A 15,659-nucleotide genomic window follows, 5' to 3' on the forward strand; every position below is an offset into this window, starting at 1 on the left:
CATGGCTTGTTTTAATGGTTTGTGCTTTGAGCAATGAGCAACACTGTGTTACCTGAAGTCAACATGACAACAATTGCTAAATTCACAGGGCAACCCTGCATATGCCTACTCAGAAGTGAGTTCAATGCGATTTACTCCCAGGTAAATGGGATTACAGTTGCAGCCTCAACAACCATCCCAGAGAACCAAATGCAACCCCATTCTTCCATGCAAATGTTATTTTACATTAAATATATGCATGTAATTTAAGTTTACATGCCTCATTTTCTAACAGTTTCCTCAAACTTTTGTAAGTGAGGCATAGGGCTTTTGTTTTGGATTAAAGTTCAAGGCATGGTTCACTCTTGAACTCACAAATGTGTACTTCATCACCTCTCAAATGGAAAGGCACTGTTAGGGCAGCCTAACAGAGATTGCCTCAAGAGTCATGCCCCCTTTTTTGTTTGTTTACCCCATCCGTCACAGTTCAGGGATAGGACATTGTTTCTTGGTAACATGGTTTCTGAGACATTGCCCACACTGAGAAGCACAGTCTGTATCACAAAATCCTGATGCGTTCCTACTACCCCCAACTTGGGACAATGTTATTTCCCAAATACAGCCACAGGGGAGAATTACCTGCTATAAGGAGTGTAGAGTAGCGGTTAGAACAGTCAAAGCATCCAATATGTAGCTTAATATTTCAAGTTGCTCCCTTTGCCTCTCCCAATGGCACAACATTTGAGAACCACTGCACTACTAACATGCCATGAAAACTTCTTCCCAAAGCCTTGTGGCGTATTATTGCAAATTGACATTATAGAGGCTGCAGCACCACAGGAACACCAGTTCCATCCGTAGCATACACTGCTAAGCAGTACTTGCAATGCCTTTCTTCATATAGGGCACAGAGCTCCACTTCACTTCACATCAGAAAAGGCTTTGGGAGGGGCTTTACTCTGGACTATTCTCAAGGCCAGATTGTTCTCAGGACTAACAGCATTTATATTTAAATCAAAAGCGAACGGTGCACTCCCAAGATAAGATCTGGCACCAGTGGTTTATAAGTGATATTTCATTGTTCGTAACATAAAATATTGATGCAGACAACGGATGTTAGTGTGTAACAGAACATGCAACATACTTTATTTTAACAAATATTAGTGTTATTCCAGATGTTTTTCTATAATACTTTTAGAGGGCCCAAAAATCATGAACTTCCCTTTTGTACTATATTAACAAATTTTATCACAGCTTCAAAAACCATTATGAATCACAGATAATCCTGATAATCCATTTAATACCAATGCTCATAAAACTTACAAAATGATCCACTATCCTTTATTAAATTTTGCATGATAGAAATAATTGATGTAAACCATAGCATACCACTCTCATAGAGGTGAGATTCAGCCGTAACAGTTTCAATCCAATAAACCATGGCTTATTGGACTGAGAACAAACGTTGTCCTGCACTCTCCCACATTTCGTTCCCTCATGCACTGTGATGCAATGTTTTTTGGGGGGGGAGGTGTCTTAAACCAGTTTCCCACTGAATCTGACTGCAAACCAGGATATGAAATGAAGACTCATTGTTCTCAGTTCAATACTATGGTTTAATGGACCATGATCATTGTATCTGAACCAGGCCATAGCGTTTGTTAACTGGAAAGAGTGGATTTCCCCTTGTATAAAAGAATAATTTTTCCTGTGGACACGCAAGCATTGTGATTAACCTATAATACACGACACAGACATTTTCCTAAAGACTACTAGTGTTGATAACGATTGGTGATTGATGATTTATAAAACATTTTTTTTCTGTCACAAAGCAGCTATACAGGGGATGGGAGATACTATATACCATTGTCAGTATTTCAGATATAGTACAAAATAAAATCACAAAATACAGGATTCTTTGTAGAATAAGTAACACAGCTGTAAAATGTTTCACATCAGTACTGTAGTAAGGCACCCACACTTTACAAGTAGCAAAATATATATTTTGAATCTGTGTAAACAAAGTTTACTCCAATTACTTCCACTCATTTAGAGTGGAAAAGACAAAAAAGTGATGTTTGTATAGACCAAAATTCAATCTTGGCAATCAAATGCTCTTAAAAGCTGGATAATACACATTCAAAATAAAGACATACAGAACAATCAAGAACATGACATTTGAGATGTCTGTGTTTGGATTAATTAACTTGAGAAATGCAAGGAAGTGAGTGTAGAAGTACTCACAAAATCTGAATCTATTTCATTGAAGGAAGAGTATTATGCAAAACATTCATTCTACTCCCCTCAATAATAATAAATAGAAAGACAGTTGTTCTGACACATTGCAGCAAAGACATATTGTAGCCTTGATCTCAAAACATTCAATCAGTAGTTTTCGTATTTCATTCCTTGTTGAGTCTTTCAACTTCTACCTTGTCAGCTGTCCAACAACTTTTAAGAGTGTCTTATTTTCCTGCTTTAATTGCTCGTTTTCATCTTCTATATCATCTAGATCCTTTGAGAAGGAAACATAGCAAGGGGTACAGTTATTAATTCATCAAGTCATTTCCTTAATGGCCTGGATTATAGCCCATTACTATATAAGAGCAAAATGGCAGACAACAAAAGCTGATTGCTAAACACAAACAAAGCAAGTTTAATATATATGGGCATTAACAGCTTTTAAATTTACATTGAGTAAAGTAAATATCCCATTACCACATAAATGGATTTTGCTATAAGCATGTGCAATGTAATCTGAAAATGCGGAAGTACCGTATTTTTCGCTCTATAAGACGCACCAGACCACAAGACACACCTAGTTTTTGGAGGAGGAAAATAAGAAAAAAATATTCTGAATCCCAGAAGCCAGAACAGCAAGAGGGGTCACTGCGCAGTGAAAGCAGTGATCCCTCTTGCTGTTCTGGCTTCTGGGATAGCTGCGCAGCCTGCATTCGCTCCATAAGACGCACACGCATTTCCCCTTACGTTTTAGGAGAGAAAAAGTGAGTCTTATAGAGCAAAAAATACGGTAAATCAAAATTTGCAAGATTAGTAAAATGTTTTGTGTTATATATACTGGGAAAAATTGAGCTCTCTTAAGAGAGAATGCATAAATGGATGGCTGTGCTTGAAATGTGTGACCAATGTTACTTACTGAACTGCTCTTTTGTAATGGAAAAATCTTCACACATTAAAAATGGTTAGCGTCCTGCTTCTGTTACTTTTATGCCTGAAACCACGACAAATTTCAAAGCCAAACCAGATGGGACCTCAGTCATGTGATGCCAATGTCTGTTCCAAATTGGGACTCCCGCTGCAGTCCGAATCAGGACCCCCATACCTGCTGTTCATCTTCAGACTACAACCTGACGCAGACACACCAGAGGCCCAAACTGATGCAGGTTTCTAGTAGAGAAAGGGTCAACGCCCTCCTACATCTTGCCCTAGTTAACCCCCCATGTCTGCACAATTGCAAAGCATCCATTTCCCTCCTCACGATGTCCATTTATGCCCAGTATTTTTCTCATTAAAGACTGGGTTTATTACAGATCAAGTAATGTTTGATTAAGGAGTACTTTCTGTGACATGCAATGTCCTAGATTCCCTGCACATGACCAAACACCATGGGTGAGATCCAATGTACTATTAGTGCAAGAAGTTTGAAAGCTGACATGAAGGCACTGGTGCACAACATCTTTTTTGAGTTTGAGGCACAATTTGAATTTGGCTAAGAGCAAGATTCCTGCTAAGTGGAATGACACTCTTAATGGTTATCACACCATGGGTGAGAAACGACGAGATTACCACCAGCAGCACTGTGGAATGGTGCATACTCTCTCTTTGAGGTTTTTGTGTCTGGGGTAACTGGACACCAGCAGCAAATGGTTATGCGTACAATGCTGTTGTGTTACTGAGTCCATACTTCTAGACATGGGAATTTTTTTTCTGTGCCAGAATAGTTATAACTATATTTTAACTACTGTACATTATTACCAGTAGTCCAAACATTATTTCCAAATTAGCTGCTGGGCCGGAGGATGGAAACTTAAAAATGCTTCGAGCATTTTGCCAAGTGCCATATATATGAAACGATGAGAAAGCAGATAAAGGGTAAAATTGGGAATTGTTGCGCAAGCCAGGAAGGGTGGGGGATCCTTAAGGCACTGGAGAAGAGATGAAATAAAAGCCTAGAAAACCTTGTGTTCTTTGCCAGCAATACAAAGGAGATTTCTGCATTAAGTGACATCTGCTCCAACTGTTACTTATACACTACTGTACCTAATTTTCCAGGAAACACCTTATTGTCTGAAACTTGCCCCAGGTAAATCCTTGCCCCTATGTTTGCATTTTAGGAATGGCCTGCTAAAATTGTGTTAATGAGAGTTGCTAGAATTGTCATTGTTCAGGGTTCTGCCCCCTGCCAAAGATGATCTTCTGCCATCTGGCAAAGACATATTTATTTATACAGGCCTTTAGGTTATACACTGACAAATAAATATGCTGTAATTGGTTTTAACTGGTTGTTTTTATTGATGTTTTTCCTATCTAAGTTTTACCCTGTATTTTATTGGTTTATTGTATCCTGGCAGCTTTGAATTTTATTTATTTTTAATGTTTTTAACTCTTGAATTGTTCTCGTTTCAATGTTTGTAGTGCTGGGCTTCTTTAAGAGGAAGGGCAGAAGAAAAATCTCATAAGTAATAAGAACAAATATGTAGAAACGTAATCTGAGTGGGTCTGGGGAGGTGGTCGAATCTTGCCTCTAATGCACATGCACATAACCACACATGAACATCAAGGTGTCATGGTGTATGAAGGCTATCATTCCACATGCTGGTGAAGCTTATTAGGCCATGAGTGTGGTACAAACAAGATTGTGCCACACTCATAGCCTAAACTGAAGTATTCTTCTCGCCATGCAATTATCATGCCACATGGTGGCCCTGCCCATACTGTTGTATACCCTACCCACTCCCAAGCTGTGGGCATGTCTGCAGGGAAGAAGCCTGCCAAATGAACACTCACTGTACAATCTGGATTCCAGCTCAGAACAGGTGGTGCCCATTCAACAGGTTTCACCTTTGCAGACATGCCCCAAAATGTGGTGGTGAATTGGCAGGTGCCCCATAGGCAAGGACAGGAGACCTTGCCCCCCGGTGATGTTAATTGTGTGTTTGTGTGTATTATTTTTACCCCACCCATCTGGATGGGTTCTTTAAAGAACAAATTTAAAACAAGCACCTCAACAAGGCTGTTGAAGAGTGAATGGGCACATCAGATAAAATAGTGGGTTTGGTATGAGCGGGATGTGGGTGGCGCTGTGGGTTAAACCACTGTGACACTTGGGCTTGCCGATCGAAAGGTTAGCAGTTCGAATCCCCACAATGGGGTGAGCTCCTATTGTTCGGTCCCAGCTCCTGCCAACCTAGCAGTTTGAAAACACGCAGTGCAAGTAGATAAATAGGTATCACTCAGGAGGGAAGGTAAATGGCGTTTCTGTGCGCTGCCTTGGTTTCGCCAGAAGCAGCTTAGTCATGCTGGCCACATGACCCAGAAAAACTGTCTGCAGAAGCGGACAAACGCCGGCTCCCTCGGCCTGTAAAGTGAGATGAGCACCGCAACCCCAGAGTTGTTCACGACTGGACTTAATTGTCAGGGGTCCCTTTACCTTTACCTTGGTATGAGAATATGGTTGTTATAAGCATGTTCCTGTTTTCTCCTGTAAATTGTTGGAACATATGGAACTGGGCATTCAGCTGGAGAGTTCTTAGAAGTGTTCACATCATTTTTGTAAACTGCTTTGAAACTTCTTTTTTACACTCAAGTGGTGTATAAAATTTAATAAAATAAAATAAAATAACTCTACCCACCACAGCTGCATGCCCCATCAACTGTAGCAGTACCCTAAAAAAAATCAGCTGTGCACATTTCTACCTTCCATCCATACAATGGGCATCTGGATAACTTCCAGTATCTCAAGAGAAGAAAAGGTGGGGAGAAGTGAGATTTAAAGGTTAGTGGCCCATAAGAAATGAGCAAAAGCTAATTGAAAGCAAGTAAAGAATGACGTGAAATCAAATTTCAAAAACAAAACAGTCATGTCAGGACAGCACTTTGAGGTCAGCAGCTAACTTCATCTGGGGTCGGGAACATGTGGCCTTCCAGATGTTGTTAGGCTCCAATTCCCATCAGCCCCAGCCAAAATACCCAGTGGTCAAGGATGAAGAGGGAAGGCATCCAACTACAATTGGAGGGCCACATGTTTCTCATTCCTGGGTTAAAGCATCCACTATGGGTTGTTTTTTTAAAAAATCCATTTCAGAAGTCATATGTATTAGGAAGAAAAGGAAAGCAACTAGCTTTTCATTACAATTGACTCAGGTTTGCTTTTGTCTTGGCTAATTTGTATCAAGAGAACTGGAGCAGGGCTTTTAAGCCATTTTGTCAAATCCTGATGCAGGAAATCCATAATCAAACACATAATATCCAGACAGGTGGCACAGATACAGCGCACAAGAAGCTCACGTAAGGACATAATAGTGTGTGTGTATATATAAAATACTTTCTTTCTCACACACATACATACGCTTACTTTGTGGAATGTTTATGTAGCAGAAATAACATTCCAAAAATGACTTAAAGAATGAGCTACTTGGATATGGTCCAACCACAACAACTGTCTGCAACTTAAATACTCAAGGAAAGTCAAAAGGAAGGAGTCAGTCATATATGGGATTTATTTCCTATTTAATTAAGATTCCTTTTCAAAATTACATACCTAATTTAAGAATTAAATGTTTATTGTTCAAGGGAACAAGAGCAACATACACATTCCAGAGTCAAATGACAAAGTGTCCGTCAACTAGTGCTATGGTTCTCAACCAATTAGGATGGGGTAGCTTATCTTTTTGGCCCAAGGGCTACACTGAGGGTTGGTCGCTCCTGCAAGGGCTACCTGCCAGTGTGCATGTGTACATGTCTTGCATGTGAACACATACACTTGAAAATCCATGGAGTATATACACACACTTAGCAGGGAAGCAGGAACAGCCAGCACACACACACACACACACACACACACACACAGAGAGAGAGAGAGAGAGAGAGAGAGAGAGAGGGGGGGGGAGAGAGAGAGAGAGAGAGAGAGAGAGAGAGAGAGAGAGAGAGCGCTGCCCCCCTACCATCTCTTTCTACCCCAGAGCTGTCCTGGGGAATAAAAACATAGTGTTGCTCAGCTCAGTGCTGGCTTCCTTTGGCTCAAACTGGAGTTTGCACATACTGGTGATTTTTTTGGAGAGGGGCGACTTTCTTGAGAAAAGGAACTTTGGTTTCTGTTGAGAATGTTCTTGACAGATTGCCTCTTTTTACAATATAGTAAGCCTGCAACTTACACACTTTTAAGTTGTGTGCATTAAGCTTTATGCACTTGGCTAAAGAAATAAACAAGCAAAATTTAAAAAGGGATGGAAGAGGGGCAGGTGTCAGGAAGAAAGACTTTGGCGATGCCACCCACCGCTGAACTCAATGTGTTTTGACACTGTGCAATTTTGCTTTAGGTGCAATCCGCAGAAAGTACCCCCTGGTAAATTGCAAGATTACTGTACATCAGCAAGAAGCCCTTCACCTGAAACCAGCAGGAAGGTCACCTGAATAGAGAAGTATAAACCATCAATAGGAACAAGCAGTTTGGGGATGAAAACATGCCAGGTAACTCAAAGAGACTCACTGGGAACTGTCTGGTTGACAAAAATGAGAGCCACATAATGCGGGACACAAAATGCACCACCTGAGCTCAGGAGGAAGGACAGAATAAAAATGTAAAAATAAACCAATAACCAGAAAGTGGTATTACTTACAGGAGTAAGTCCCAGACTGGAAGATGTGTGCACTGTCCCCAAAATTCTGGGGAATTTCTCATTCAGTGGTACCTTGGTTTCAGAACAGCTTAGTTTAGGAACAACTTGGATTAAGAACGCTGCAAACCCAGAAGTAGGTGTTTTGGTTTGTGAACTTTGCCTTGGAAGCAGAATATGTTCTGCTTCCTGTTGAGTGTGTTCCATTTGTAAATTGAGTCCCCTGCTGCTATGGGAAAGCACGTCTTGGTTTAAGAATGCTTTGGTTTAAGAATAGACTTCTGGAATGGATTAAGTTCGTAAACCAAGGTATGACTGTATTCCACAGCAAACAAGCACTTACCCTGTTTAATAAATCAATTTCCTCCTTCAGTTTCCCAATTAACTCCTCTTTGTCTTGTGTTATCCTCACAAGCCTGATATTTTCTTGTCTCTCCTTTGCTAGCTCCTTCAAAAAATAAAATAGATAATATTTATTTTAAGAACAATGCAAAGAATAGACATACAAAGTAAATGTAATCAAGTTTAAGATTCAATGGAATTTAGGAGTTCAGCTCTAGACCCAAAATATGCTGCATGTAATAACACACCAATAGATACATATCACAGGCTTTACTTCTATTATCCAGAGTGGGCTGATTTAAATCAAGATGATGAAAATAATTAATTTCAATCAAGTTTCTAACTTTACATTTCATTACTTCCTGCAAAAGCATGCAATTGGTTGCCATAAGCATTAATGCACAGCTGTTTGTAGCCTCATAAGGCCTTTATATTATATATGGAATATAATTAATAACCGCTGGTCACATCTTTTGCACTATGTAAATTACATTTGTTTACAGGAAAAATTGTGAATGCAATTTCATTGAGAGTCTATATAGTCATAATTTGCACAACAATAAATACATGTCTCGTGACATATTTATGCCTCTTCTTAAAAAATAAATAATCCCCTCGATTCATTGTTTTACGTAGAAAATTATGCAGTGTGCGTGTTTGAGACAGAGGATCATAGTCAATATTCTGAAATTTTAAAAATCCAATTTCATTTTTTGGAAAAAGGGTCATTTGATTTTTATCCATTTTGTTTTCAAAAATACTTTATTGGGAAAGAATATACATGTTCTTTAAAATCTGAGACAAATAGTCAGTTCACTAAGCTCAACAATACTGGTGTCAGATGCACTAAATATCACGTGAACTGGCCAGTTTTATTCATACATAATATATGCCTTTATAATAATCAGGTTTGATTCTTGCAATGTATGATACATAAAGGTCCCTGGAAAGACTGCTTAGAAAATTCAACTGGCCCAGATTCAAAGTGCTGATTTTGAAGGAAATTATCTGCTTCAATATGAACCTACACAATTGTTAAGATCTTAGTTGGACGTCAATATCTAGGTGTTTCTACTTTCTGAAGTAGCTTCTATTTGGTGGCAACCGCAGCAAGGTCTTCACAGTGTTGGTGACTTGCTTTACAGAACTCCCTGCCCACACCCACTGACTGATTACACATTTACCTTTTCGAGATCTTCAACCTTCTTTTCCAAAGAATTATTTGGTAAAATGTTTCCAGAAGAATTTGCATCCCTGCTATATCTGTTATATCCTGTTCTGTCTGCTGCTCGTGAATATCTACTAGAAACATCATCTGGTGTGTTTGTTGTGCTGTGAAAAAAACAACAACTTGTAAACATATTTGGTCCATGACCACAATAATGGTCAGTAGTGTTTAATATCGACAACAAATTATAAAACATAATTTTTTATTTCTGTAGTGAGCTTGTTATTGCTGCGAAACACATAAAACTGCACATGTATCAGAAATCATGTCTTACAGCTTTAATCCTATACGTGAACTACTCAGAAATACCACTGAATTTCATGGGGCTACTTCTCCGGTATGTGTGAACAAAACTGCAGTCTTGCTCTGCTTATTTGTTAAGGCTATCCTTCTTTGCCAGTGAAGTAATTCACAGAAGCTATTGCAAGAGAAGTTCCTGGCAAAGTGCACACAATCTGATGAGGAAAGAAAAATGGTAATACTCTTTCTGAAACATTTGCAAGTATAGATAATGAAGAAATTCCAAATAAAAAAGCAGAAATGTAGAAGATGCCTTAGACCAAGTCAGACTGTTTGTCCATCAAGTTCAGAATTGTCTGCTCTGACTTTAAGCAACTTTCCAGGGTCTCCGGCAGAGGCTTTCTCACCCATTACCTGCCACTGGATCCTTTTTAACTAGACATATCAGAAATTGAACCTTCCACATGGAAAACATGTCCTATTATGCTGAACTTTGGTCCCTCTTATCAAGTTCTGAGGGTTCTCCTGGCCTTCCCAAACGGATTTTGGGGGGGGGCATGTGGGGTGAATCCCATTGTGCTAGCGGGACTTGTTTTTAGCACAGTTTAGTTAAATACAGCCATAAAAATAAACCTTATAAGATTATAATATTGTTTCACTCATTCTTTTGTCTAACATTTATCAATAAAATAGTCCTGTATAAAATAGAAGTGTATAATGGGAGATCAACTTTCTCAGAGTTTACTCCTACTTACTCTTAGTTATGCCACTGTACCAAAATCCCGTAAACTCCACACAACTTAGGCTTCTCTTGCTCACTAAAATGATTAGAAATGTCCTTCAGTTTTTGCAGGCATTTTCTACCATACTTTGAAACTTGCCTACCTAAGATTCACCTCTCATGACATTCACCAGACACAGGCTACTTGCAAGTCTCTCCAAATGGCAGCTACACTGTATGGCAAGACCCTAATGTGCAACAGCCCACTGAGCAGATGCATGCTCATGACATGGTTCATAATCACTAATTGCATTTTAAATTGAACATAAGAGCAACAAATTACAGAGCAATTTTTTTGGTACTACATGAGTGTACAATTTGTTCCTATCTCTTCCCTCTTTTACTGTTGCCAGGTCTTAGCTTATTAGCCAAAAATGGAAATGGGTGAAGCACAGAAAACTGTGTTCCTGCCAGTACCTATCATTCCATTGAGTTTGTGTAGACTGACACAAAGCACCTTTCAGACCAATGACCTAGCAGCTCTCATTAACGTCACTATGCAGAAGCTACTCTCTCTCTCTTTCATTCAAACTCACACGTGCGCAGACAAACTTAGGGGTTGGACAGAACAAATGTTTCTCTGCATTTAGCTATAAATACAAACATTTTACAAAGTATGGCTGACCTACAAAGGAGGACCCACCTTATTCCTCTGTTCCTTTGCTTTTAATGGATTTTAATCTCTGAACTTAAAATTGTTTTAACCATGCCCAGGACCTACTGGTGAAGGGCAGGTAATAAAAGAAAGAAAAAGACAGATTTTTAAATATAAAAAGTAGGCCTATTTTATATTCTCAAATGGATCATTGGAAAAGGAAGAATCACATAAGTAATGCAATACTATATGTCAGGGGTTCAGGAGCAGAGGCGAGGGCAAGGGAGGAAACAGAGAGCGAGGGGGAGGAGGCAGAAGAAAAGATGAGTGATGACGACGACCCGAGATCTCCGAGTCTTTCCAGTGAATCAGAAGATTCACAAAAAGGAGCACCAGTGGCCAGGGCAAGGGGGGAGACTAGGGGGACACCCCAGGAAGATAGAGCCAGAGGGGACTCAGAGGGGAGCAGTTGGAAATCGGGACCAGCGTCACCGCCAGAGAGCAGGGAAGAGGAAGGGCGCCAGGGATCAAGCGCTGGCAGCTCACAACAGGAGGGAGGGCACGAGTCAGGAGTGGCCACACCTCCATCGGGGAGCGAAGAGACGGTTAGACGGAAGGTGGAAGGTTGGGCACGCGCGCCAAGTTCAAATGCACAGGAAGGTGGCGCAGTAGGCAGCCCGGAAAGGGAGCCAGGTCCTAAAGCCCGGCGCAAGGAGACAGGAGGGTCCGGGGAGTCAGCGTCAGAAGAATCCCGGAAGGAAGAGACCCAGGGGGGCAGAGGGACCCAGAGGAGAACTGTCAGGCGGAAAAGGTGGAGCAGGGCTAGGATATTAAGTTGGTGCACAAGGGGCGGAGACTCAGACGGAGCTTCGCCGATCTAAGCATAAGACGTAGAGTTGCACGCAGCAGCTTGAGAATGGAGACTGTAACTCAATAAAGACTTTTATTTAATGATCGCTGGCTGGCGTGATCCTCTGTGAGCTAGGATCTGGAAGCAACCCTGACACTATATTATTTAATCAATTGCTGCAAAACTGATTTGAGCAATGAGCTTATTGGATCAGTAATTTTGAAAGTTTTTTTTTGGGGGGGGATATAAAAGCCATGAAATATATTTAATTTATGCCGCATTTGTAGTACACCTTGGTCTCTTAAAGCTCAAGTAGAAAATGTTGTTCTCTAAGATATGTTCTCCCCTATCTTGTTCAGCTACGACTTCTTTCATCCTTGGCCATTAACTAAACTGGCTACGGGTGATAGAAGCTGTAGTCAAATAACATCTGAGGACATATGCTTGAAGATTGCTGCCCTAAGATGATGTTTCCCTTACTCCTGATAGCTGGAGCGTATTATTTTTTCTGAAGCACTAGATCCATGATTTCAACTACAGCGGTACCTCGGGTTACATATGCTTCAGGTTACAGACTCCGCTAACCCAGAAATAGTGCTTCAGGTTAAGAACTTTGCTTCAGGATGAGAACAGAAATTGTGCTCCGGCGGTGCGGCAGCAGCAGGAGGCCCCATTAGCTAAAGTGGTGCTTCAGGTTAAGAACAGTTTCAGGTTAAGTACGGACCTCCGGAACGAATTAAGTACCTAACCCGAGGTACCACTGTATTTGACTGTTACTGAAATTGGATGGTCCATTTTTACTCAGACTTCTTAGAAAAAGTGTGTGTGTGTGTGTGTGTGACCACATGCATGCATTATATGTTTCTATTGGGGGCAGGGGTAAAACATTAACTAGGAAAGAAGCAACCAGTTTATATTTCGATTAGGTGGGTTGTTAATAAAGCTTAGAGGGCATCTGTAAGTGAAGAAATGCTAACCATCACTGACCAGGATGAACAGTAGATCATTAGAGTGGCTTAACTGGGAGCTACAGACCAACATTGGTGTCTGCCATTTTCTCTCCTACAGTAGGAAATGCTTGCATTCCTAAAACTCAATACAATCAGGGCTAGGCTACATAAGTTTCAGTATTCCCAATTTGTAGTCAGTGGAAATTAATCTGAACAAACATTCACTAAAGTTGTGCATGTCATGTTCCTCAGGTTCTAAAATTCAGATTTGTCGTTTCAGGAAGCACATTTCCACCAGCTATTTTGAAGGTGGATGTCCGCTGGGCTACAGATGACCATTTCTGCCTCCCTCTGCCCATCATCACTGGGTAGCAAACCACCAGGTAAGTTGGTGCACCACTGAACAACATGTCCAGTTAAAAGATTAATGCTGGACTTCCCAGGACTTCTTAACAAGAACTGGTAGACTGCACAATTAATCAGAGTGGGGGAACCCAGTCAGATGGGCAGGGTATAAATAATAAATTATTATTATTAATCAAACAAACACCATGTGTTTTTTTGCAGGTCGGGTGGGGAGTCTTACATGACCTTCAGGTATGTGAGTAGGGTGCTTGGTATTTTTTACCTGAAATCACATGTGTGTATTAAACAGAAAACTATTTTACACTGAAAGGAAATCTAGGGACAATTAGTTAACTTGGCACAATAAACTTGGTTCCATGGATGTAACAATCCAGGGAGTGCAGTATAAAAGATTCTTTCAAGCCATGATGACACAATTGTAAGGAATTTTGTAGTTTAATTCTATTACCATATTTGGCACTGCTTGATCTAGCATGACTTTTTAAAAAAATCTATCTAAAAACAGGATGTGCATGTTGCAACACAAACATAATGTTTGTAATTTTAACCCCTAAAACTTGTGTCATTCATACTGTGGAAGAGAATCCAAGAACTGTTATACAGTGTGTACTTCACACAGCCGAAGTATTCAAACACACAGTGTATCTTGCTTTTTCTCCTTGTATACCCTCCAACATTCCTCAGAAAATTGGGACATTCTATTCACCATTAGTACATTGTAGAACGGGTGGTAAATAGATTAGATTAAAGTGAGAGGGGAAGAGTATTTCAAAGGGACCTTTCCATTTTTTATTGTTTAAGGAAAGTATCCTTGCCTGTGTGTGCAATACACACACACAAACAGCAAATCACAAAGGTAAACTCTGGTTGACTCTCCCTATAAAATTTCTTTATTTGGTCAAGAAAAAGCAAACATGTTCAACTTTCACACACACAAAATGGACAAGGCAAAGCTCAAGAGGTCCTGACATTAGATAACAACCTGCCAGCATTTCAACAAGAAAGGAAAAAGTGCAACACTTTGTGCTTCAGTTAATTATTGAAAGGAACACTTTAGTATTGTATGTACGCTACTGCTAGCCTAGTAGAAAAGTTAGGAGTATACAGACAAAATAAACAGTAAATTCAATACAAACTTGCAAAGCTGAAAACTAGGACTGGTAACTTGATACTACTACTACGACTACTAATCAATATCTGTGCATTCTCAAGACACAGGCTAGATCTTCCCCAATAACTTGGGTAGGCTTGCTACCTGCATCAAGACCCAGGACCCTGCATTTATTAAGGGGTATGAGGCAACGAATGGCCACTGGCTGGCCACTGACATTCTTCCTGTTGCTAATAATAGAAAGACCACTGTCTTATGAGATATTATGGGATTTCTATTGCTTTCTATTGAAAGCAAGGACAAGACTGGATCTGCTGTTAGTGACTGATCTATGATGTCAGGGAACTGACCTCAGAGGGAAAGGAGGTGATAGGGCTCCCAGAGACTGGGAGAGACTCAACAGCCAAAGCAGGGACCAGCAGGGGGAGCGCGGGGTCTCTGGAGGAGGATCTCAGGGATACTGAGAGAGATGCAGCAGCGCAGGCAGGAAGCAGGGGGGAGAAAGGGGTGAGAGACACGTCCAGTGAAAATAGTGGGGAGGTGTCAGAAGCAATTGCAGGGAGACCCATGCTTCGTCGGAAGCTGTCACGTCGTGAGTCCAGGAGACGTGTTTCCGTTAAGGAACTTCTTTGTTGGAGGCGTTTCCGCAAACAGCCACTGTCGGACTCTAACAGTGACTAGAGCAGACATGTCTGAGGAGCTCTGTCACACACAGAGGTTTGTGGGGCCGCACAAACTCTGAAGGGGCACCATTTTAAGCACAAGCAGCTAATCATCCCCTAAGAGCAGTCCGACAGTCTCTGTACGCTGCCTGTGCAGGAGAAAGCATCATGAGCGACCCAGCCGGAGCAGGGGGAGGAGCTGATCCAAGCTTGGAAGAAAGATGCCGAGCATTGGAGGTCCAACTGGCGCTGCAGACGGCGAGGCTCGAGGAGAGGAGGGCTCAAGATGCAGACAAGAAGGGGAGAACCACTCAGTTCCCCAGAAAGGTACCAGGATTGGTGCAGAAGTTTGGGGGGGACCCCAAGGATTACCATGCCTTTAGGACTGAAATGCAATATGCCCTGAATGTCCAGTTTGATGAGTTCCCTGATGAGGAATCTCGAGTTGCTTTTGTAATTGGGCATCTTGAGAAGGGCGCGCGAGACTGGGTTCGACCCCTGATGGCAACGCACAACGATATCCTAAAGGACACTATGAAATTTTTTCGTGCAATGGATATCATGTTTTCCAGCAACGTTGAGGAAGGGGCGGTGCGCAGACAGTTAATGGCTTGCAAGCAGGGAAGCAGATCTGTCCGTGAGTACTGGACTGAATTTACCATGCTGATTCACAGATTGGGGTGGGATTTATCGGCAGCA

General features: G+C 41.0%; 1 protein-coding gene across 1 annotated transcript in view; it reads right to left on the reverse strand.

Annotated features, from left to right (window-relative positions):
• Positions 1-1,095: 1,095 nt before the first annotated feature.
• Positions 1,096-15,659, reverse strand: part of PAWR (pro-apoptotic WT1 regulator) — a 35,675-nt gene continuing 21,111 nt past the window's right edge. Inside the window, exons 4-6 of the mRNA XM_082241056.1 lie at positions 9,362-9,509; positions 8,179-8,283; positions 1,096-2,494 (exon numbers count right to left, since the gene is read on the reverse strand). Coding sequence (XP_082097182.1) covers positions 2,408-2,494; positions 8,179-8,283; positions 9,362-9,509 — 340 coding nt within the window. The 3' untranslated portion in view covers positions 1,096-2,407. The remainder of the gene's footprint in view (positions 2,495-8,178; positions 8,284-9,361; positions 9,510-15,659) is intronic.

The sequence above is a fragment of the Podarcis vaucheri genome, assembly GCF_965113315.1.
Source record: "Podarcis vaucheri genome assembly, chromosome: 10".
NCBI classification, from domain to species: Eukaryota; Metazoa; Chordata; class Lepidosauria; order Squamata; family Lacertidae; genus Podarcis; species Podarcis vaucheri.